Source organism: Cryptomeria japonica, chromosome 5, assembly GCF_030272615.1.
Source record: "Cryptomeria japonica chromosome 5, Sugi_1.0, whole genome shotgun sequence".
NCBI lineage: Eukaryota > Viridiplantae > Streptophyta > Pinopsida > Cupressales > Cupressaceae > Cryptomeria > Cryptomeria japonica.
In genome coordinates this window covers 676,832,353-676,855,560 of record NC_081409.1, presented here as the reverse complement: position 1 = coordinate 676,855,560, position 23,208 = coordinate 676,832,353, and the positions used below count along the sequence as shown (strand labels likewise).

Below are 23,208 nucleotides of genomic sequence, written 5' to 3'. Positions count from 1 at the left end.
CAAGCAAAATTGTCCACCTTTGGAAGAAATGAACAAGGCCCCCAAACAACCTAGAAGGCCAATCCTCAATTTCTTCTCTTGCAACTAATCTTTCATACCCCTTCTTAACAATGTATTGGCCAAATGGTGATTTGGTCCACCTAATCTCATCATCAAGCTCTAAAAAGATGATAGTTCCTTTGGATAGCTCCAACTTCAAACATGCCTTCATATAATTAGGAACTGGTAAAAAGTCAAAATATTTCCGTTTAAATTTACATTGGAGTGAAGTACCATCTATAGAGAAATAGTTTCTAACCTTGGAGCCCCATATTTTCTTGAGAATAAGTTCAATTAACAACCCTTTTCCCAAAGAGTATAATGATTTATGACCATTCCAAATATTCTTCCAACCCCAAGCTTTCTCCCCATTACATTATCTATTATAATTACTTAGAGAACTTCTAACTAATTCAAAAACTTTTCTACCAAAAACCATCTTATTAATCATTGATATACTTAAAATATTGATAAATCGATTTCCAACATCTATCACAACATTCTAATTAAATACTTCTATTGTTTTATTCATTTCCAAAATATCACCTACATTAATATATTCATTTATCATCTCTAATAACACTAATATTCAAACTAGATTTTATTTATCATCTCTAATAACACTAATATTCAAACTAGATTTCAAATACTAGATTATGTATTTATGTACCCTAAATTTATAATTAACCCTCTTAAATTATAAAAGAGAAAGCCAGCCATAGAAGCACCCAAGTATTAAAAAGGTCTTCAGTATCACTTAAAATCCATGTGAATCGTACCTTCCAAAATCTGCCCACATGCTTTAAATCATTTCTTGACCTACAAAATGACATACCAAAATTTCTTTACTCATCATTAGGAGGTTCCAAAGATTTTGCCCTAATCAATTATTGTCACCAAAATTACGGAATTTAGGGCGGCTATCAACATCATAGGTTATGGAAAATGCACAATGCAACTACTGTACGTTTGAATGTTGGTGTTGAGCTCACATGCCCAACAAGAGACATGAATTTTATGTTTAATGGATGAAAAAGAAAGCAAACCAACAATTCCACTTTATACCTCCCTCCTTTCTTGCATTTTCCTTCTCATTATTTGGTAGGAGATCTGATCTCATAATTAGGACCAGATGGGGACATAATTTGATTTTAGTATTTAGATTGGTTCCTAGATCACATCTGCTAATCACATAAGAGACAAGATATGCATAATTACAAGGATATGGATCAAATTTTAGCTGTAGGACATCATTATTATTAAATGGTTTTATGTATATATTAGTATTAAAAATGTTTTGTTTAATTTTATTTTAAGTGAAAGTTAAAATTGTAATAGATCAATTAAATATATTTATTAATGGTTATAAATTTATAGTTAAATTAAAATATTTTTTAATAATTAGAATTTTGGATTACATGTTTTATCCATTGTAATATGATGTTTTCATTTTTGTTAGTCAAATTAAAATTAATTGGTAAGTACATTTATACAATTTACGAATGTTTGTTAGTCAAATTAAAATTAATTGGTAAGTGCATTTATACAATTTACAAATCTTTGTTAGTCAAATAAAAATAGAGTGATGATAACATTTATACATGATTGTATTTGAACTTATCTTTGCTAGTCAATAAAAACTCATAGATAATTATATTTGTATATTGCTCTACTTTTTACATCCTTAAAAAATTACCAAAGTACAATATAGGTGAAAAATAGATAGAAATATATCTTGTGAATTACGAATAGAAACAAGTTTGTAAATTTCTCTAATTTTTTTTCTGAAATTTTCACAAATTTAATAACATGTTTTAACATATTTTCTACTTATGATTACTGAAATTTATAAACTCTAAACTCTATCTATTCAATTATAATGTAGAACTCAGAAATAATATTCAATTCATATTTGTTAAAAAATAAAATCTTTTTTTCTAAAAAAAAAGTTAATTAAGTGCAAACATAATTATACACTAATTAATTTAGAAGGTAGAATTAATAAATTTTTCATATTCTTGTAAAAATAAATGGAAAAAAATAGTGTACTTAGCTTACAAATTGATGATGAAATGTGGATGCTAAAGGCGTGCATTATAATTTTGTCAATGTCCAAAATGATGCTATTGAAGTATCCTATCTCAAAATTAGATTAGTCCCATAATTATTTATATATCAAATCTAGGCCCTTAAGAATCAAACCCATACTCTATAGAAAATGATTTGATATATGAAATTATTTTATAACTTTATACAAGAATGCACTATTTATCAATATATAATTAAAAATTAAATCATATCAAACTATATTAAAAATTAATTAGAATTATCACCATTAAAATATTAAGAACTTGATAACTATTAAATTTTTAACTTGTAATATAAGACCTAATTAAAGCTAAAATCATAAGATTTCCATAACCCATAAAATTCAATTAGCTATATATAAACTTGTTAATATAACAAGTACAAAATTTCAAACCTTCTCAAATGAATATGTTTTCAAAATATTATGTTCATTTCTTTACCTTTTTTATAAAATTAACTAGAGGAATTAGTAATGTAGAGACCCATGTAACTAACTACAAGACACAACGAATCACATGGAAAACTCCCTATGACTTGTTAATTTTATACACAAATTTACCTTAAATTTAAATTTAAACCTCTAACCATTATCCGAATCTAGAGATCCACAATTAACTTTGAGATACAGTAATCACATGGCAAACTCCCTATAACTTGTAATTTGTGGACACAATTCTAACATAAATTCAACTTTTAACCTATAAGCATTATCCTCGTCTAGAGGCCCATAATTAAATTTGAGACACAATTGTAATCACATGGTGAACTCCAAGTATAACTTGCAAGTTGTAGACACAACTTTAACATAAATTCAACATTAAATCTATAACCTATATTTGAATGTAGAGATTGTAATTAATTTTGAGACACAATTGTAATCACATGGTGAACTCTAGGTATAACTCACAAGTTGTAGGTGCAACTTTAACATGAATTCAACTTTGAACTTATAATTGTTATCCTAATCTAAAGACCCACAATTGACTTTGAGACACAATTGTAACTACATTGAAAAATCACACCTATAACTTTTAAGTTGTAGTCACAATTTTAACGTAAATTCAACTTTAAGCGTATGATTATTATACTAGTCTAGAGACCTACAAGTAACTTTGAGACACAAATCGTAATCACATGGTGAACTCCCTATAACTTGTAAGTTGTAGACACAACTTTAACATAAATTCAAATTTAAGCCAACAATTGTTATCCTAATCTAGAGACCCACAATTAACTTGAAGACGCAATTTTAATCACACATGATAGACTCCCTATAACTCGTAGGTTGTATACGCAACTTTAACATAAATTCAACTTTGAACTTATAATTGTTATCCTAATCTAGAGATCTACAATTAAGTTTGAGATGCAATTGTAATCACATGTTGAATTCCCCATAACTTATAATTTGTAGTAACAAATTTAACATAAATTCAACTTTGAACTTATAATTATTATCCTAATCTAGAAACTCACAATTAACTTTGAGATACAATTGTAATCACATGGAAAACTCGCTATAACTTGTCAATTGTAGACACAAATTTAATATGAATTCAACTTTGAACCTATAATTGTTATCATAATCTAGAGACCCCCAGATAACTTTGAGACACAATTGTAATCACATGGTGGACTCTCTATAACTTGTAAGTTGTAGAAACAAATTTAACATAAATTCAACTTTGATCTAATAACCATTATCCGAATCTAAAGACCCCTAATTAACTTTGAGACACAATTGTAATCATGTGGCAAACTTCCTATAACTTGTAAGTTGTAGCAACAACTTTAACATAAATTCAACTTTGAACTAATAACCATTATCCTAATCTAAAGACCCCTAATTAACTTTGAGACACAACTATAATCATGTGGCAAACTTCCTATAACTTGTAAGTCGTACACTCAACTTTGAACTTATAATTATTATCCTAATCTAGATGCCCACAATTGACTTTGAGATACAATTGCAATCACATGATAGACTCCCTATAAGTTATGGACACAACTTTAACATAAATTCAACTTTGAACAACTTTAACATAAATTCAACTTGGAACCTATAACTGATATGCTAATCTATAAATCCGCGATTTAATTTCGAGATACAATTGTAACCACATGATAAACTCCCCGTAATTTGTAACAACTTTATACCTACAACATCTTATATATAGATGATTTAATTTTCTAATCTATATACAATTGTAATCACATTATGAACTTACTATGATTTGTAACAACTTTGTACCGATGATTCAATTTTCTAATCTTGAAGAGAAATTCATGCTTGTTTTCTTGACTTAGAAACAAACCCAACCCAAAATGATGTAGACTGATCGATCAAACAATGTGGTAGGTTCCCCACTCCCCTACAACCCACGGGGGCTCAGGAGTTTTGGAGAAGCCAAACAGACTACGACTGCCTATAAACAAAAGCATTTTGTCCTCAACTTATTTAGAAGGCAGAGTGTGAGGAGAGCCCGGAGTGGGTCGACTGTCTGGGACAGGAGTTTGAAGTCGACATGATAGAAAATAAAGAAAGAAAAAGCTTGGGCGACAATGGAAGATAGATAATGATTACGGGTATTTGTGTTTGTCTTGATAGAAGGTGGCAGCCCAACGTGCCCACTTGCCCTAATCATCGCAGAGCAGTCAATATCTGACCGGACACACCCGTGACATCTTGCCCTAAATGCGGTTGCGTGCTACTGTTGACTGATTCTTTCGGCGATCATTCGCCAGATAATGGATGGTTCAAAACGTTTACTCCCACGCTTACGTACCAATATAAAATCAACAACAAGATCTGGTCCACGTGGATAGGTTTTGAATTTATAATGTTGATGGTCTCTGTCTTGGGAGGAGGGCCTCTGGTCTAGCTCTTCATCGTCATTGTTAATTTGTTACTAATAATTTAAGGTCGTCATTGATATGATTGGAGTTTGGTTATGGTCAAAAGTGGCTCCATGGTGGGTCCCGAATCCACAGCGACCGTTGTTGCTTCCCTCCTACAAATTCCCCATGGTTTCTCATGGAGTTCTATCATTGAGGGGCTCAAGTTTTATCCTAGGAGTTGCAGAGCATCAGGTTTTGTGAATGCTCATTGTAGGGAAGTTTTGAAGGTAAAGAAAGTATAGGCTCTAGTTCTTTCCTAGGAGTTGCAGAGCATCCAGTTTTGTGAAGCTCATTGTAGGGAAGTTTTGAAGGTGAGGAAAGTAAGGGTCGATAGATATATAGAATTTTTAACGTTCACGAAGTTAAACATAGATTTTTTGATGGGTGGGAATGAGGAAGAATGCGATACGATCTTAAGTGTAGGATTGAGAAATGGTAGAAGGGATGGTACTTCGACTCCTGTTCAGTTAGATCTGCTCCCTTTGGCTCCTCTTCCTCGCCATTCTTCTTCTCTTCCAGAGATTTCTCCATGGATGAAGAGTTCATCAGGTAAAATGGGTTTCTTGATTGTAGTTTGGCTTTTTCTTGATTTGGGTTTGTGGGATTTATTCTTATCTGTGGGAATTTGATTGCAGATGGGCAGAAAAACATTGATGTTAATAAATTGCCTCCTGGAAACTGCTATTCTAGTCAGCATGAGGAGACCCATAATAGTAATAGGGCGTCCTCTGCAAATAGTAGTGTTTCGTCCTTTCATGTGGATTTTAATGTGATCGATCAAGAAGCCAGTTATGGCATTCGAACCAAGCGAGAGCGTTATGGTGTTGCAGAAGATTTTGAGGCTGAGAAATCGTATTGTAGAGTTAGTGATGAAGAAGAAGAGGGCTGTGGTACAAGGAAGAAGCTGAGATTGTCAAAACAGCAATCTGCTATTTTGGAAGATAGCTTCAAACAGAATAGCACTCTCAATCCTGTAAGTATTGTTTGTACTTTCAAGCTTATTGGCTTTTGGTAAGCCTATATGTTCTGGCCATTTGTGTCTGATTTCTCTTCTTGATAGCAAAGGATCCTTACCCAGTTCCAACTTATTCCTAAGGTTTTCATTTGCTGTTTGTTTGTCATTACCAAGGAAATGTTGCAGATTTTTTATTTACCTTTTGTAGGCCTTTAGGACCTCCTAACAATCACTCTTTTAAGTCTTTAGTTTTCTATTGCTTTCGACTTTAGCTTACCCAGGTAGTTTTCCAATGTGAATTATTAATACTTTGATGGTAAATTTGTAAGGAACACTCATTGATCTGTACCTTGTTCTTCAGAAGAAGATTGTAGTTATCTGCAGAAATTTATGATGCTTTTGGATTTGATTATGTGGGTTTTTTTAATTGATATTTTGGATCAAATTTCATTATCTATCATCAAGAAATAGACAATAAGAAAAGAAAGATTGTATTTTAGATTAAATTCTATGATTTATCATCAGAAAATAAACAGCAAAAAGAAATGATATTTTCGGATCAAATCCCATGAATCACTGGAAACTAGATAACAAAAGGAAGATTTTTCTTAACTTGCTGATGGATCAAATTCTCTTGCTGTCTTTCTATGAACTATGAAATTGGATCTAAAATATTGATAAAATAAGCTGACATAATCAAATCCAAAAACATCTTAATTTACAAAATGTTCTTTAGGCACTGATAAGTAAGGTGCAAATTATTTCTAAATTTCATGAGATGTTCTTAGAGCGAATTGATTCAGCTTACACCTCTTAAAGTGTACATTCTTGTTCAATGTACATTAGGTTTTCACAGTCCAAAACTAAGTGAACAGCTTCTGGGAAAAAACTATAATCGCTTTTTTTCACTTTTTTTGATCCAGTACACAGGATTCTATCGTGTAATTCATCTTAATTAGTTCATAACTTGGTTTTGAGATAATGATTTTCTTTTAAAGGAAAACTTATTACTTCTGCTTTTGCCCGTTACTTGTGGTCAGAAAGTGGAATAATTTTATGTTCTTATAAGCAGGAATGTACGGAGCATATCTCATTGGTTATTTTTTTTTTGGGTGTTCAGAAACAAAAGCAAGCCTTGGGGAAGCAGCTGAATCTTCGCCCTCGACAGGTTGAAGTCTGGTTCCAAAATAGAAGGGCAAGGTAATAATTAGTCTGACCCACACCCATTTTTCTCATGCTACCAATTGATTTGATACCAGCGTTAGCAATATCTCTGGATATGAAATTTTTGAAAGTTTTTTTTATCAATGTTTCAAATTATTATTTTATGATTTATCATCAAAATGAAATAGTTATAGGATGAATCATGGAGTATGGTCTGAATGATCTTAAACGTTGAGAAGATAAATCGTTATGTTTTTTTATCATTGTTTCTGATTATATTCCATAATTCATGAAGATAAAATAATTAAAAAAAAAAATGATGAATCATAAAATATGATCCCTGATAGACTCTAGAAATTTCAAATCACAGAATATATAATTCAAATATTTGAATCTTGAAACTGAATTCATTCCTTGAATTTTGCAGAAGCAAGCTCAAGCAAACAGAAGTGGACTGCGAATTCCTAAGGAAGTGCTATGAGTCATTAACAGACGAGAACAGAAGACTGCAGGAAGAGTTAGCACAACTGAGATCTGCAAAACTTGCAGCAGCTTCATCTCCCTTGTACGTGCCAATGCCTGCAGCAACTCTATCAATGTGTCCTTCCTGTCAAAGAATTCTAAACTCTGACAACACAAGGCCTTTCACTCCTCTGCAAAATCCACGCTACTATCCTCCTTACACACATCCTTCAATAGCATGTTGAATGTATAGTGACTCAACATAATAGATAAGGGAAATCTAATGTTATCAATGTATAGTTTACTCATCGATCTATAAATCTAATGTCATTTATGTATAGTTTTCTAATCGATCTATAATTCTATCTGACTGTACCAATAGCACCTCCGGATTTATTGAGTTGCTGCATCACTCCAATGAATGTTGAATCTGAGTTAGATATTAATGGGATTTTTGGACAGGACCCACTTTCCTAAATTCTGTATAGTTGTATAAATACATATTTATATATAAATACAGTCAATGAATGTTCCCAATTTCTTCTCTTGTCTATCTGTTGAACAATTCTGTGTGGGTTGACGGTGGATTGATCAGTATTTATTATTGATTATAATAGTGAACCATCTTGTTGATTGAATTTGGATAAACACACTTTTTTTTTTTCAATTAATGATATCAGGTTTGTATAGCTTATAGCGAGTAATGTAAAATTATTATTTTAAGTATAGATTATGGAGAGATTTTTTTCATAACATATCAGATTTCATGAATCATCATCAAAATGATAATTGGAAGAAAAATTATAAGAAAAAATGCTTGGATGACGTGATAGGGCAGATAATATATCATTGTAATCTGGAAAGCACATGATGTTGGTCGGGTGTGTCGTGTCTTGAAAGTTAAGTTCACCGACTGGGCGAAATGGGACGAATCATTGCGTGGAAAGTTTACGTGTATCCAAAACTGGCTGAGTTTAAATCTTCTTTAATGATTTGAAGATGTGGAAAACTCTTTGCAGGCACGGACTGGTGAGTGCTCATGGCCGGCACCGCCCTTCCATTACTATGCCCAGTGGGGCCGTTCAGTTTGGGTGGAGTCAAAACTATCTCATTGATGGGTTAGCCTATGCGGTGTAGGATTCTATTATTATTGTATTATGGATTATAACTTTATGATAAAGTTACTTTTTAAGTTCAAAGAGCTACTATTCTTTTGGTATTTGGATTTTGGATAGGGAATTGGATTCAATAGTCGTTAGAATCTTAATTTTTGAGGTTGATATAGTCTTGTACATGTCATATTGGTATTCGTTTTTTTTCTAATCATATATGTAAGGAGTTGGTAGTTTAAATATTGTATTTTTAGAGGTGTATGACTCACGATATCGATAAGATAGATGAGTGGAGAATATTTTTTGGGCCTCATGGTTGATCAAAAGGTGGTCTATGTAGAACTTGAATTGTAGAACAATATCAAGCAACTAGGGGTTCCCATTGACTTGTTTTCGATATTTTTTTGGACTCAACTCAATGACTTGCACAAGCCATGATCTAGATAAGTGAAGCATGTCACAATAGTTAATATGCCACTCTAATAAATAGAGAACAATAAACACTCAAATATGTGAATATGAGCATGACATGTGGCTGAGAGGAGATGCTTTCACAATGCGACATGCGTTCAAGTCACACCTAAAAAGTTTATCCTAGGTATAATAAACCTAGATTATTAAAATAGATATGTGATACAATAATACCCTAAAGACACAACTTAGGCAAGTAGTGATAATGATGAAAAAGGTGGTGGGTCTCAGCAACTAGGTGCAATGTAGGGAAATAGGGTTCACAAGTTTACACATGCAAACTAGGAACTAAACCCTACTTCCTCAATAATTACACTTAGAAGGAGAATGGATCCACTTGGCTAAATCACAAATCTGATTGAAAATGACTGAGCGCAAGGTGAATTCAATACTGAGTCTTGAGTTGATTTGAAAATGAGCTATGGAAATATGTAAATTAAATGCAAGATCTAGAGCTAAAGGTTTGGAATTGATAGTAATCAACATGCATAGACAGTCTCAGTTTTGACATGTAGACATAAGTATAGATCTAGAAAGAGGAAGCAAAAAGGGACCCATGTCTGAAATCTAGGCTCGAAAGTGTTGGACAATGGTGCTTTGGGGTGCCTTTGTCCTTAGAATGTCAGATGCATACAACAAATGTCTTTTCGAAATCTTGATGAAGTAGAGAATGTTTCCCCAAAGTTTTGTCAAACAATAGTGCTTGGGGTGACTTTGTCCTCTAATTTTTGCCTCTGCAAAAGATGAATCTGTATATCTTTGCCTAAATTTGTAATTGAGTCTTCTAAATCTATCACTTGCACACAAAAGAAGACAAGTTGTCTTGTTGATAGGGATTTGCCTAGGTCAAACCCAAAGTTTAGAATTAACCCTACAATTGAATTGAAAGCATGCCTTTAAAGGATAGAGGTTAGATTTGAAATTAAAATGTTGAAATTGGAATGTTATACCTTGACGAGTCTTTCTTTGAAGTCTTCATACAAAGGTTGATTTTGTGATGTAGGAGTGTGGAAATTTTTTCATAATATCTTGATCATGGATGCCATCTTGAATGCTTGAAATTTGAATACTTGACCTCTCCTCCACTACCTTTGCAATGCTTGATTGCTTTCTCAATTGAATTTGAATTGTGGAGTGAATTTTTTTGATGAGAGATGTAAGATAGATGCCTCAAATGAGGGGGTAAGGCTTATGGAGAACTCTTGTTGAATGGTAGAACAAGAATTTTTTCTTGTGGAAGAGGATTATATGTATTTTCCTTTAAGACAAAATAAGAAAACATCTATTTTTTAGAGGTGGCCAACAGAGGCAAGAGTATTTTATTTGAATAATTATTCTACGAGTTTTGACCAAGCTAAAGATATTAGTTCAGGTAAAACTTCCTCATCTCTCTCTCTCTCTCTCACAGACACACATACACCCTTGTGAATGACAAACCTTTAGCTACCATTAATAGTAATTTGGGGAACTTAATAAAAAAAAGGGTAAACCAACATGATATTTTTCATGTGCTTAAGTTTGTGTAGAAATATATTTAGAGAAAGATCTATTTGAAGCCATTAACTTGAATCCAATATTGATGAACTCATTTATGTAGGAGCTTTAGTATAATCGATATGATCCCTTTAAATGTAATAAATTCTATGATGAAAATAACTTTTCTATGGACTCCAAAAAATATCAAGCATTCCTCAAGTGCCAAAAAACACTTGACTTCATTGTAACTAAATATAGTAGACATATTCAAGAAAGGAATGATCAATAAAATTAAGATATAACATAACTCAAACAAGTACTATTTTAGGCATGGTTTAACAATTAGGATAAAATATTTAGGACCCTTTGTAAGGGAATATGTATTATCAATTTGAAGTTATCTCGAGAAAAGTGTAGAGAGAATATGGACAAAAAATATTTTTGTAGAAAATATTATGCAAAAAATTCAAGTTGAAGTTGGTTTGAAAGTATAATAGAATGATGTAGGATAGCTAAAAAAAAAAGCAATAAAAAAAGTAGATCCTAAAAAATAACAAAGAATTTGTTGGCACTATTTCTTCTTTAGTGCGTCTCGGTCTAGGTAGTGTTGAAAGTGCTCCATAAGATGCATTCAAAACCATATCTTTCCTTTTAGTTTGAGGCCTTAGTGATTCCTTTCTAAACAATTCAACAATTCAAGGTGAAGACTAGAAAAGAATATATATATATGAATCAAAAGTAAAAGTTGAAAGTTGTGTCCTAAAAACACAACTATTTGAATGGGATGCATTTCTTTTTTTTGTTAATCATTCATTCAAAATATAAAAAATAATATCATTTGGACATAGACTCTTGTTTCTATTTTATCATTTCTTTCAAAATTTTAAATGAAGTTTAGTAATTTTTCTTGAGAAGGTAATCAACCTTATGTTTTGGTGACGATTTCCAATTTTTAGTAAAAAAATATTAACAGCAATCAAAATATTAAAAATATATTTTTACAAACTACACTTCTAGATCTACAAAATAATACTTTTTAATTTTTTAAATTTTATCATGTAAAAGTTATGAAAATATTAATTTTTAAATTTATTTCATTTTATTATGGATTTTTCTCAAAGTAATACCACAAATGTATTTAGTGCAGACTTCCAATTAAAAAATTATGGCCCAAATCTAATTTAAAATAAATCTAGCTACATTGTATGTTTGAACAAAAGTAATTTTTGATTGGAAATGCTTAAATACATTTGTATTGATAAGTTGATTTGAAGTGGGACACAACATTGGACTTTCAACCTCACTCAGTCTTTAAAATTTGGTATGTTAGTTTTGAATTTTATCTTTTTGTCTTATTTTTAGTTACGAATTTTTGTTTCCTAGATTCATTTTACAACCTAATATGTTGGCTTCATGATTTGCATCCATATTGCTTCCCCTTTTTAGTATTTAATTTGCAATATTTATTTTTAGTAATATAACTCTATTTAATTTTTTTTAAAATCAGTTTATTAAAAAATGTGTTTTTATATGTTTGGGTATGATTACTTAATTAAGTGTATCTATTGAACCTATTGAAAATAGTTTTGACAATCACAAATATAAAACTAGTAATCAAGTAATTAGAAACATTGTCATAAATGAAATAAAAATTTAATTTCACATTTTTTATTTTTATTGTAATAAATTTAAAGGAATTATTTTTCTTACAATTTTTTTAGTTTTTAAAGAGATGAAAATCTTAGTTTAATGAGTAAATATAACTTTGAACTAGTTATCAAACAATTATATCATAAATGATTTTTTCAAAAGCACGATGTCTTCACTCTTAAGCCAACTAAATTAGACATATTCATTAAGTAAAAATTGAACAAATAACAAACTTTAATTGATAGATTTAAATTTTTAATGTTATTAGGTTTCCACAAGCTATGACACATTACTGTATCTTCTTTTCAATTTGATTGCATGATTTCCCTTCATCAAGATTTCAGCTCACACTCTGTGATCCATCATTTTAAATGATCCTTATGCTCTCTAACATCATGATGATGAATCACAGAATGTGATCCAAAATATTGATGCAAAATGAATTAAACAAAAAAATCTAGAAGTAGCAATAATAAGTATGAATTTGACCATTTCAAAGACACAACTAATTATCCAATAATTATAAACAAGTATCGTAAAGAATCATGACTTCAAATCCACTCATTTTACTTTAATTGTGATATATGATATATTCAATGGAATTGTTTTTCTTATTCTTTTTTTTTCACATAGTTTTGGAGATGAGAATAGTTCTTCAATGAATACATATAACTTTGACAACTACAAACGCAAGGCTATTCATGAAACAATTATTTATATATAAAATATAATGTCAACTTCATCTATCATTGCATCTTGGTTTGGGTGTACCAATGGTATATAGTATATAAGAATACCTCACACGTTTATTTATGTATAGACACCATAGTCAACTTAAACAAGGCATGTGCAGTTTGCCTCCTACAAAATTCAAACTTGTCAGGTCTCTTTTTCAAAAGCACAAGTTCTTGACTATTAAACCAACTGAATTGTACATATTGATTAAATAATAGTTTAACAGCTAACATATTGATAAAACAACAATAAAAATAAGAAACATCATCAAATAATTTATGCATGGGCATCATTTTAATGAGATATGATTTCATGTTCATGTTTAAACTTTTACATGTTATATTTAATGTAATTATCTTCTTTATTTATCTTCACATAATTTGGGAAGATGAGAATAGTAGTTTAATGAACACAGTTAGCTTTGACAACCACAAAGATGAGACAAATCATCAAATAATTATACATGCATATCATTTAAATGAAATATGATTTGAAAAATATTTTTTATCTTCACATAATTCTTGGGAGATGAGAATAGTACTTTAATGAACATAGTTAGCTTTGACAACCACAAAGATAAGACTAATCTTCAAATAATTATAAATGAATATTGAATCTAAATGAAATATGATTTCAAGTCCATTTTTGAACTTTTACTTTATTATTATTAATGCGATTATTGTCTTATTTATCTTCACATAGTTTGGGGATACGAGAATAATAGTTTAATGAAAACAATTAGCTTTGACAACCACAAAGATAAGACTAATTATCAAATAACTATCTCATAAATAAAATATAATTTCAAGTCCATATATCTTGGCAATTAGATTTGGATCAATACAAAGTTTATAATATATAATACTATCTCATATTTTTATTAATATTAGAGACACCAAAAACAACTTAAATGAAGCATTTATACTCTAACTCTTATAAAATTCAAACATATGACCTCTTTTTCAAAAAACATAAACTCTTTACTACCAAACAAACTCAAATATACATATTGAATACATAATAATTTAATAATAATAATAATAACAAATCTTAGTATATAGATTTGTCTGTGAGATCATTCACATATATTCTGTCGTCTGAGCTATAAGAATGACTTAAGAACTAAGTTTACTTTTAAAATAAGGTGGTGGGTCTCTGCCATTCCCATAATCCACGTGGGGACAGACTCATAAGTAAAGAACAATTCCAAATTTCCTTTGTTTAAAATGAAAGCCTTTTAAATTATCTGTTCATGTCAGCAAGCATATGATGAAAACCCAGTATGGCGGTGATTTGGTTACAGGAAAGTGAGACATTAAAAAAAGGCAAAGGCGTGGCCCATGATAAGGAATGATCACCATTACCAATCATTATCGGGATTGACTTTGTTCCCACTGCAGATGTTCATGTTACTCTATTGCCCACTTGTGTCTTTCCAACTCACTCACCAGTTATGGGCAATATCTATCCAGACTGACTGTACATTTGACTGCAAATATAACAGATCTATTTCAAATTCAAAACTTTATTCAATGAGTTTACTATATCGATGAATTTGAATGGTTCTAAATGAGTTGTCTGTCTTTAACTTTTAGTCTAAGAGATTACAGTATACTGTTTGTACAATCGGATCTGATAACTAAAAGATTTTATCGACGATTTTGGTGAAGTGAAATAGTTCTGGATGAGTCCAGTTAATCTTTAACTCTTAACTCAAGAGGTTTCAGCCTAAAATGCTTCTGATATGTTTTACTACATTTTTTAATATTTGTTAACTCTTAACTCTAGAAGTTTCACTCTAAAATGCTTTTGATATGTTTGACCACCCTTTCTTGAGATCCACATGTTAGTACATGATGATCTACTATGCTAACGCTTTTGATCTCTTTTTTTGCACTTCTAATCTCCATTTTTGCACTTATGATTTGTATTGAAAACTCAATCAGATAACTAAGTGATTATGTGAATTAAAAGCTATGAGATTTCCACAATCCATGTTATATTCTTATGAAATTTTCTGGATTCGATTGTGTGTATTTTTTTCCAATTGACGTTTCGAATCACACTCTGTGATTCATCACCAGGATGAAAAGAATTCCAAAGATAGGAAAGATATTGAGTTGCAGATCTGAGAGAGAGTAAAAAAGAGATGTGGGGTAGGGGAGGGCACGAGGATCAAGGAAGATAAAAAATAGAGTAAAAAAAAAAAGAACCAAGAAGGAAAAACCAACTGGACAAGGAGACCACCTAAAGGTTGGATGACAAAAAACCTCTGGAATAACCACCCAAAGAAAAAGAATAAGGAAAAGGATAGTAACACATACATACCTATAAAAAACAAAAATGAGAACAAATGAATGAAAAAACTAAATAGATATATACACATCCAAAATTATAATCATATTATATACATATAAATACATAAAATCAGATACATATCTATACGCATACAAACCTACATAAAAACAAAAATGAGAACAAAGGAATGAAAATGTGAATTGACCTTGTCAATGAGTTTTGGTGTATCCATGAATTTGAATGGTTTAAGTGAGTTTTTTAATCTTTAATTTTCAATTGAAGAGATTTCAATCTAAAGTGTGTACAATTGTATTAGATAACTAAATGATTTAGTGGACAATTTTGGTGTGGAATAGTCTTGATGAGTCTAGTTAATCTTTAACTCTTAACTGAATCTACAACACAAGAGGCTTCAATGTAAAACATTTTTGATTTTTTTACAACTCTTTCTTGAGATCCACATGCTAGTACATGATGAACTACTATGCTAATGCTTTTGCTCCTTGTTTTTGCACTTCTAATCTTTGTTTCTGTGCTTTTGATTTGTATTGAAAAATCAATAAGATAACCAAATGATTTTGTGAACTCATCTTTGTCAATGAGTTTGGTGTATCCGTGAATTTAAGTGGTTTTAAATGAGTGTTTTAATCTTTAATTTTTAGTTGAAGAGGATTCACTCTTAAGTTTGTACCTGGTTGTATCAAATGACTAAATGATTTAGTGGATGATTTTGCTGAAGTGGAATAGTTTTCGATCAGATTAGTTAATCCTCAACTCTTGATTCAAGAGATTTCACCTAAAACACTTTTGATATCTGTTAACTCTTAACTCAAGAGGTTTCAATCTAAAATGCTTTTGATATGTTTTATCACCTTTTCTTGAGATCCACATGCTAGTATGTGACAATCTGCTATGCTAACACTTTTGATCTTTGTTTTTGCTCTTCTGATCTCTATTTACGCACCTTTGATTTTTATTGAAAATTCAATCATATAACCAAATGATTTTGTGAACTGATCTTTTGTCAATGAGTTCTGGTGTATCTGTGAATTTGAATGGTTTAATTTTCAGTTGAAGAGATTTCAGTCTAAAGTTTGTACAATTGTATCAGATAACTAAATAATTCAATGGACAACTTTGGTTAAGTGGAATAGTTCTCAATGAATCCAGTTAATCCTTAACTCCTAACTGAAGAGGTTTCAATCTACAACGCTTTCGATATATTTTACTATTCTTTTGATATCTGTTAATTCTTAACTAAAGAGATTTCAATCTACAAAGCTTTTGATATGTTTTACAACTCTTTCTTGTGATCCATGTGCTAGTACATAATGACCTACTACATGTTAATGCTTTTGATTTTGTCAATGAGTTTTCATGAATCAGTGAATTTGAAAGGTTCTAAATGAGTTTTCAATGAATGAATCTAGTTAATCCTTAAATCTTAACTGAAGAGGTTTTAGTCTACAACACTATTTTACTATGCTTTTCATATCTGTTTATGTGCTTCTGATCTCTATTTCTACACTTTTGATTTGTAATCAAAGTCAGATAATTAAATGATTCTGTAAAGGGTTCTGTGAATTTGGTATAAAAGCCACAAATAAAAAGAAACCAACATGGATTTTTATGGATTTTAATAAATAATTAGTTGCAGGGAAGCGTGCATCCAATATGGGGATAGACAATACGCCAGTTTTGAGTGGCTGCTCACAAGCCCTTCACGTGTATGTCTGTCGCTCAAGGGAAGGAAAGGCCCACCATCATCACCTATTGTATTTGTGCCACAATACTAAATAATCAGATTCATCGAAACTGCTCTATCCTCTGAAGATTTTTTTTTCCCCCTTGGAATGTTCATTTTCAAAGGCACTTTTCACATGAGATTTGACAACGTAATAGTTTATTCCATAGATTGCATTTGATTTCATAGCTAAAATTTAGAGTCGTACACTTTTGTTGGGTTTGGGAGTTGATGGTCTCTGGTCCATGTGCGTACATACAAATCTAATAAATTTTTTATTTTACTGACTTTGTCTCAATAGGTAGGGCCGCACGTTCCTTCCTCATCCTGATTGTTGTCGCCCAAATCAACAGTGTGGTCCCCCATGGAGATGGAATTTGGGTCCACAAAGTGTTTCTAGCCCTTCTACAAATCCCCCCTTCTGTAATCGGATCTATCACTCTGCAAATCTGTTTTGTGCAAAACTGCATGCTGTGAAGTTTAGTGTAAGAGAGTTTGAAGGATATGGAAGTAATGGGTGCTTTGAATCACTCTTGTGATACAACTCTGGGTCTGGGTATCAGAATTGGTGTAAGTGAACAATCTAATGGCGGCCCATCAGCTCCAATCCAGTTAGATCTCCTCCCATTTGGTCCCATCCCTCGTCTATCACCTGCTTCAGAGACTTTCCAATGTGCAAAGAATTCATCAGGTAAGAACTTCACTTTTGAAAAGGAAAAGTACTTTGAGTTTGATATCTTTTGGATCTATGGTGTTCTAAGAGAGGATATGTAATTGCAGAGCAAGGGTCAAGGCAGAATATCATCGATATCAATAAGTTGCCTCTTCCAAGCTCTTTAAGTTCTACCTCTTCCCATCATCATGATATTACTGCGGCTTCCTCTCACAGAGAAGGCACCTATGGCACACACATCAAGAGAGAACGTGATGGGCTTACAGAGGATTTTGAGGTGGAGAAAGGTAGTTGTAGAATTAGCGATGAAGAAACAGAGAGCAGTGGTACAAGGAAGAAGCTCAGGCTCTCAAGAGATCAATCTGCAGTTTTGGAAGAGAGTTTCAGAGAGAATGGTACTCTTAATACTGTAAGTTTACCTAATTTCTCTCATGGAGAGCATTGGTTATAACTGTTTCTAGATTAGATTTTGCGTTAGTTTTTGCATTAATGTTTAATGATTCGTTATCAGATATAGCACTCTATCAATCTGGTGATAGATCATAGAGTGCGATCTGAAATGTTGATGAAAAAACTATCACAGGATCTAATTCAAAGACAGTTATAACCAATTTTATGAATTGTAGAAATTTGGTGTCTTTAACGAAAAGGGTTTATAAAGATGGTAGTATATAACTTCTTTGTCTATGTTTGTGTTTGCAGATGCAGAAACAAGCCCTGGCAAAACGGCTGAATCTTCGCCCCAGACAAGTTGAAGTCTGGTTCCAAAACAGGAGGGCAAGGTACTAATCAGCCCAAGCCATGTTCTTTGTTTGCATGCTGGCAATTCATTTGATGACACAATAAAATATCACATATCTTTTTTGGATTCAATTGTGTAAGATTTATTTTGTAGTAATATTTCGGATCATATATGATCCATCATCCGGAAGATAACAGATACCAAAAGAGATGTGCTAATTATCTTATGATAAATGATAGATTGTGATCTGAAACATTGATAAAAAATTGAATGAATCCAGAAATGATATGTACTAATTATAAACTGTAGTAATCTGATCTCTTTAATCGACACAAACAACGACAACCCAAATGCTTGAAACTGAATTTATTGATTGAATTTTGCAGAAGCAAGCTCAAACAAACAGAAGTGGACTGTGAATTCTTAAAAAAGTGCTACGAATCATTGACAGAGGAAAACAGAAGACTGCAGAAAGAATTAGCACAACTAAGATCAGTAAAAGCTGCAGCAGCATCTCCATTGTACATGCAATTGCCTAGGGCAGCTCTAAGCATGTGTCCTTCCTGTCAAAGAGTTGTGACCTCTGATAACACCAGGCCTTTTACTCCTTTGCCAAAAAAAGAATTGTATACCTCTTACACACATTCTTCGGTGGCCTGCTGAACATATTCCTATATGTACAGTCATTTCATATTAATCTTACTCATCTCCACTGAGGCCACCTCCATGTTTATTTAGGAGCTGCTGTGCACTCGTATGAATGTAAACAAACTAACTGGTACGTAGATATGTTAGTGGGATTTCTCCCTTATTCCAAATGTACTCTACTCTGTACAAAAATGTAGCCAATATATAATATAACTGCTGACATGCAGATTAGATCATTCTCTCTCGTGGGTTTGTCTGTTTTGTATACCTAAAGTGTTCTATCATATATATTATTTAGCTGGACTGGCACTTTCTTCTGCTGTATTAAAGATATCAACGTATTCTATATAATTTTTTCAAAATATAGATATGAAATTCAGATTAGCTTTACACAATTATGAGTTGACTGATTTTTATTTAATATCTGTTCTAAGTTGGTATCATTGTGCGTAGAAAGTGGAAGGCAATAATATCCAAAATCTTTATGATTGTGAATGCAAAGAAATTTGGTTTGAGATTATTATTATTGTTACAGTGGTTAGTGGAGTAAGGATTTGGCAAAATGCCGGTGGGATGATGAAATTGAATAATAAAAATAATAAATAGAATTGGATGGGTGTTGAGAATGGGACCCATTGAAATGAATGATTATTGCTCAGTCTCTTCTGTCAAGTGCACCGACTTGCAGTAATGGGGATGAAGCTTTTGGTGGAAAGTGAATCATGTGGTTGAGACAAACGGTGCATGAATTCGAAGCTAAGTTTCCTTTTTATATCTGTACTTTGAACCGAAAGCACATTCAATCTCCAATCACATATATTCTTTTAATTCATACCAATCTTAAAAAACATATTATCCCTTGAATTGTTTTAAGATGTCGGAAGCATGAGCTCGTGATCCCTTCATTCCTTTTACCCCTTGGGACCAAAATTTGATGCCCGTATGGTTGTCCTAAGGCATTTGGGAAAAAAATATACAGTCAAAAGTTTAAGAAGAAAAATATACAGTCAAAAGTTTAAGAAGACTGTATGATATGAAAGGGAAGATTTCAATCAAATCGTTAAATTTTGAATAGGAATATATAAAAGATAAGATATATTTTAATATTGGAAGAATATTGTATGACATGAAAGGAAAGATTTCAATCAAATTGTTAAATTTTAAATAGGAATATATATAGAATAAGGTATATTTTAATATTTAAAAGATATTGTATGATATAGTTGGAGAGATTTCAGTCAAATGATTAAAGTTTCAATAGGAATATATATATAAAAATAGGGTATACTTTAATATTCGGATGAGAATTTTGAATAGTTAATGATTGTGATAAATTTGTTTAATTCATGTGAAGGAATACATTTCTATTTAAATGTTAACGAGAAACTATGTCTTTTGTAAACCTTGTAGAGAGAATTTACGGTTGGACCATAGCCACTATGTAGTTAGGGGTGTCATCTCCTATGTTTTATAGTTAGTTGTGTTCCTTTTAAATGTCAAGTGGTAAACATTATGTATATGGGATCAAGTCAAGGTGAATTGCAAGTTTTAACTAAAAAAACAAAACAAGGGATCGTATGAATGGTGGACATACAAGTGCTATGAAATATTTATCACTTATCTAGGCACCATATGATCTAGTTTACTTATTCGATTTGATTATTGATCTGTAAGTGGAAGCCTTATTACATAAAAATATAATTATGAAACATAATTTGTGTTCATGTAACTAAATTACAATTAGAGATTTAAGAGGATAAATCCATTCTATAAAATAACATGACTAATTTAGCTTGTCTCTTTGTAGCATCGTAAATCGTAACTAGTACAATTCACACCTCATATTTGTGCTCCTACTTTAATGTGTCCTACCTCCATTCCCCCTAGGCCCTTTTTGGCCCCATTTTACTCTAGATCTGATGTCACTTGTTTAGATGGCTAGGTGGACTCCATCCCATGGTTGTGTCCCCCTTTGGCTGCTTGTCCTATTTTTTGAGGACAAGGGTGTTGTGGTGCCCTTGTTTGGACTAGGGTGCCATGGTGCACTAGTCCCCCTTAATTAGTACCCATTTTAAATATGGGTTGACACTTCCCATCCCTAATGGATTTTGGTCCCGATGCCTTAGTGACCATTAGAGGTTGGCCTAATCAGTAATTTACCTAGGGAATCCTATATAAGGACATCCTATCAATTCATTTAAGATCTAAGACTCCATCAACTATCATACCCCCATCATTCGTACATATGTCAAACATTTGTCATTAGGCATTCTCAATCATTCAAGAAATCATTACATCCTTCAATAATTATGGAGCAAAGTTACATCAATCTTTATGCAAGCATGTGTGTTTGATTAGGTATTTCATGCTCATGTGTTTGTCATGCTATTACATTCAATATTTGTGATCATATCTGTTGTGGTAAATAATTTCAGAATGTTCAAATGGGATTTTCATGAGATAAAGGATATCAACATCAAAGTTTGGGAAATGAATAGTAGGCAAGAGAATCAGGTTGCATAACAGTGGATGGTGGATCAAAGAAATATTAATCATGGATTCTACGCAGAAAATTGTGGCCATGGTTTTTGATATGAAAAAAGATTATGATAGTAGGATTTCCTACTTGGAAGATAAAATCAAGAAAGAGTTTGAAGGAAGGTTGAGCCAGGTGGAGAACAAATTTTAGAAGGTTAATGAGAATATGATTTCCATGGTCCCTTACAATCATAAGGTGGTGAAGAACTCTATTGAAAGCATAAACACCATGGTAGGAAAGTTGGAATCTCTTCACCAGGAAGGGGATTTGACAGATGTGGAAATTTTGGAGAAAAACAGGATGAGATGGCTAATCCAAGGAAAAGAACTAGAGCTAATTTGAAGAAGAAATCTGCTAATCATGATATTCAAGAGCTGAATAAAATTGCCCTAAATATGACTTAGCTAGAAACTGAGGCCGCGAAAGCCCTTAAAAATTTATATTAGTGTCTCCCCTTTGGTTGTCGTTGTAGCTATCTTTTGGTGTTTTGTTGGAATTGTGTTGTCTCCGGGCTGCCTTTCTTTGGATTTTTCTTTTGGCAACTTTTTGATGTAGTTTTTTGTTAAAGGGTTTCAAGTCCCTTCAAAACCTGTTTGTTGTGTAATAAAAAACATTTGTGATCATATCTAAAGAGAATTGCATCATCAATCCTCTCATCAACCATTGAAGATCTGATGTATATCTCCTATCATTTACTTTAGTATTTACATTATTCAATTCAATGATAATTCCTAAATCAGTCTTTGACCTAAGGAAAACCCCTATCCCTAACCTTTTCCCTCTCTTTCTATGTTCATACAATTGACTCGCGATCTAAATCGGAGATTTTGAAAGAGTTGATGACAATGAATAGGTTTAGATTTTGATGGATTGAAAAATAGAGGAATAGGGTGACACACCTTCCCGATCTCAAAACTTCTTCCTAAGCTTCTAATAGTGAATCCCGTGCATCTCCCTGATCCAGAATAGATCCTACTTGTCTGCTTCAGAATTAAAGGGCTAGGGTGACACACCTTCTTGGTCCCAAAAAATTAGCCTCAACTTGAATCGAAAATAGGTATGGATTCTCTTCTTCTACTTAGATCCTTGTTAGTGGCTCTATCTAATAATTGTAGCAATCTGTTGTTTCTGTTTCATCCTAATCATCCATTGCTTCATCCTAAACCCTAAAATTTAAATCCAAATTTCAACTCAAAAGTGGGAGAAAACAAATTGGTAAATCTGATTAGTATTCTTAGCCATTTTCCCAATTGAATTACGGCTAGATCTATTTGATTTACCCTCCCTCTTTTAATGTAATGGCCCCTTAGGTAAGATTAGTGGTTTTATTATCTGAATTGGTGAAACCCTAATTTTTCCTCAACATTACATTTTGGTGATTTCATGCTAATTTTTTATTTGTGGTCTCAGATCTAATTTGTATGCACTTAAATATTCACATTTTCACTCACATGTGCAATTGAATTACATAAATTTAGAGGTTAAATTCATAAAAATTCCTAATTTGTTCT

General features: G+C 31.9%; 2 protein-coding genes across 2 annotated transcripts; both read left to right on the top strand.

Moving 5' to 3' along the window:
* The first annotated feature begins 5,079 nt into the window (after positions 1–5,079).
* On the top strand, positions 5,080–8,162 carry LOC131079361 (homeobox-leucine zipper protein HAT22). Its single transcript, XM_058017274.2, has 4 exons — positions 5,080–5,577; positions 5,664–6,001; positions 7,104–7,183; positions 7,575–8,162. The coding sequence occupies exons 1-4, from the start codon at positions 5,409–5,411 to the stop codon at positions 7,852–7,854; spliced, it is 867 nt and encodes a 288-aa protein (XP_057873257.2). The 5' UTR covers positions 5,080–5,408; the 3' UTR covers positions 7,855–8,162.
* A 9,285-nt stretch (positions 8,163–17,447) lies between these two features.
* Positions 17,448–19,394, top strand: LOC131079362 (homeobox-leucine zipper protein HOX17). Its single transcript, XM_058017275.2, has 4 exons — positions 17,448–17,786; positions 17,876–18,177; positions 18,471–18,550; positions 18,897–19,394. Exons 1-4 carry the CDS (start codon positions 17,600–17,602, stop codon positions 19,171–19,173), a joined length of 846 nt encoding a protein of 281 aa, XP_057873258.1. The 5' UTR covers positions 17,448–17,599; the 3' UTR covers positions 19,174–19,394.
* Positions 19,395–23,208: the final 3,814 nt, after the last annotated feature.

Coding starts and splice junctions, on each gene's coding strand:
- LOC131079361 (XM_058017274.2), top strand. CDS start 5,409: ATGGGTGGGAATGAGGAAGAATGCGATACGATCTTAAGTGTAGGATTG. Junction 6,002..7,103: donor AGAATAGCACTCTCAATCCT/GTAAGTATTGTT, acceptor TTGGGTGTTCAG/AAACAAAAGCAAGCCTTGGG. Junction 7,184..7,574: donor TTCCAAAATAGAAGGGCAAG/GTAATAATTAGT, acceptor TGAATTTTGCAG/AAGCAAGCTCAAGCAAACAG.
- LOC131079362 (XM_058017275.2), top strand. CDS start 17,600: ATGGAAGTAATGGGTGCTTTGAATCACTCTTGTGATACAACTCTGGGT. Junction 18,178..18,470: donor AGAATGGTACTCTTAATACT/GTAAGTTTACCT, acceptor TTGTGTTTGCAG/ATGCAGAAACAAGCCCTGGC. Junction 18,551..18,896: donor TTCCAAAACAGGAGGGCAAG/GTACTAATCAGC, acceptor TGAATTTTGCAG/AAGCAAGCTCAAACAAACAG.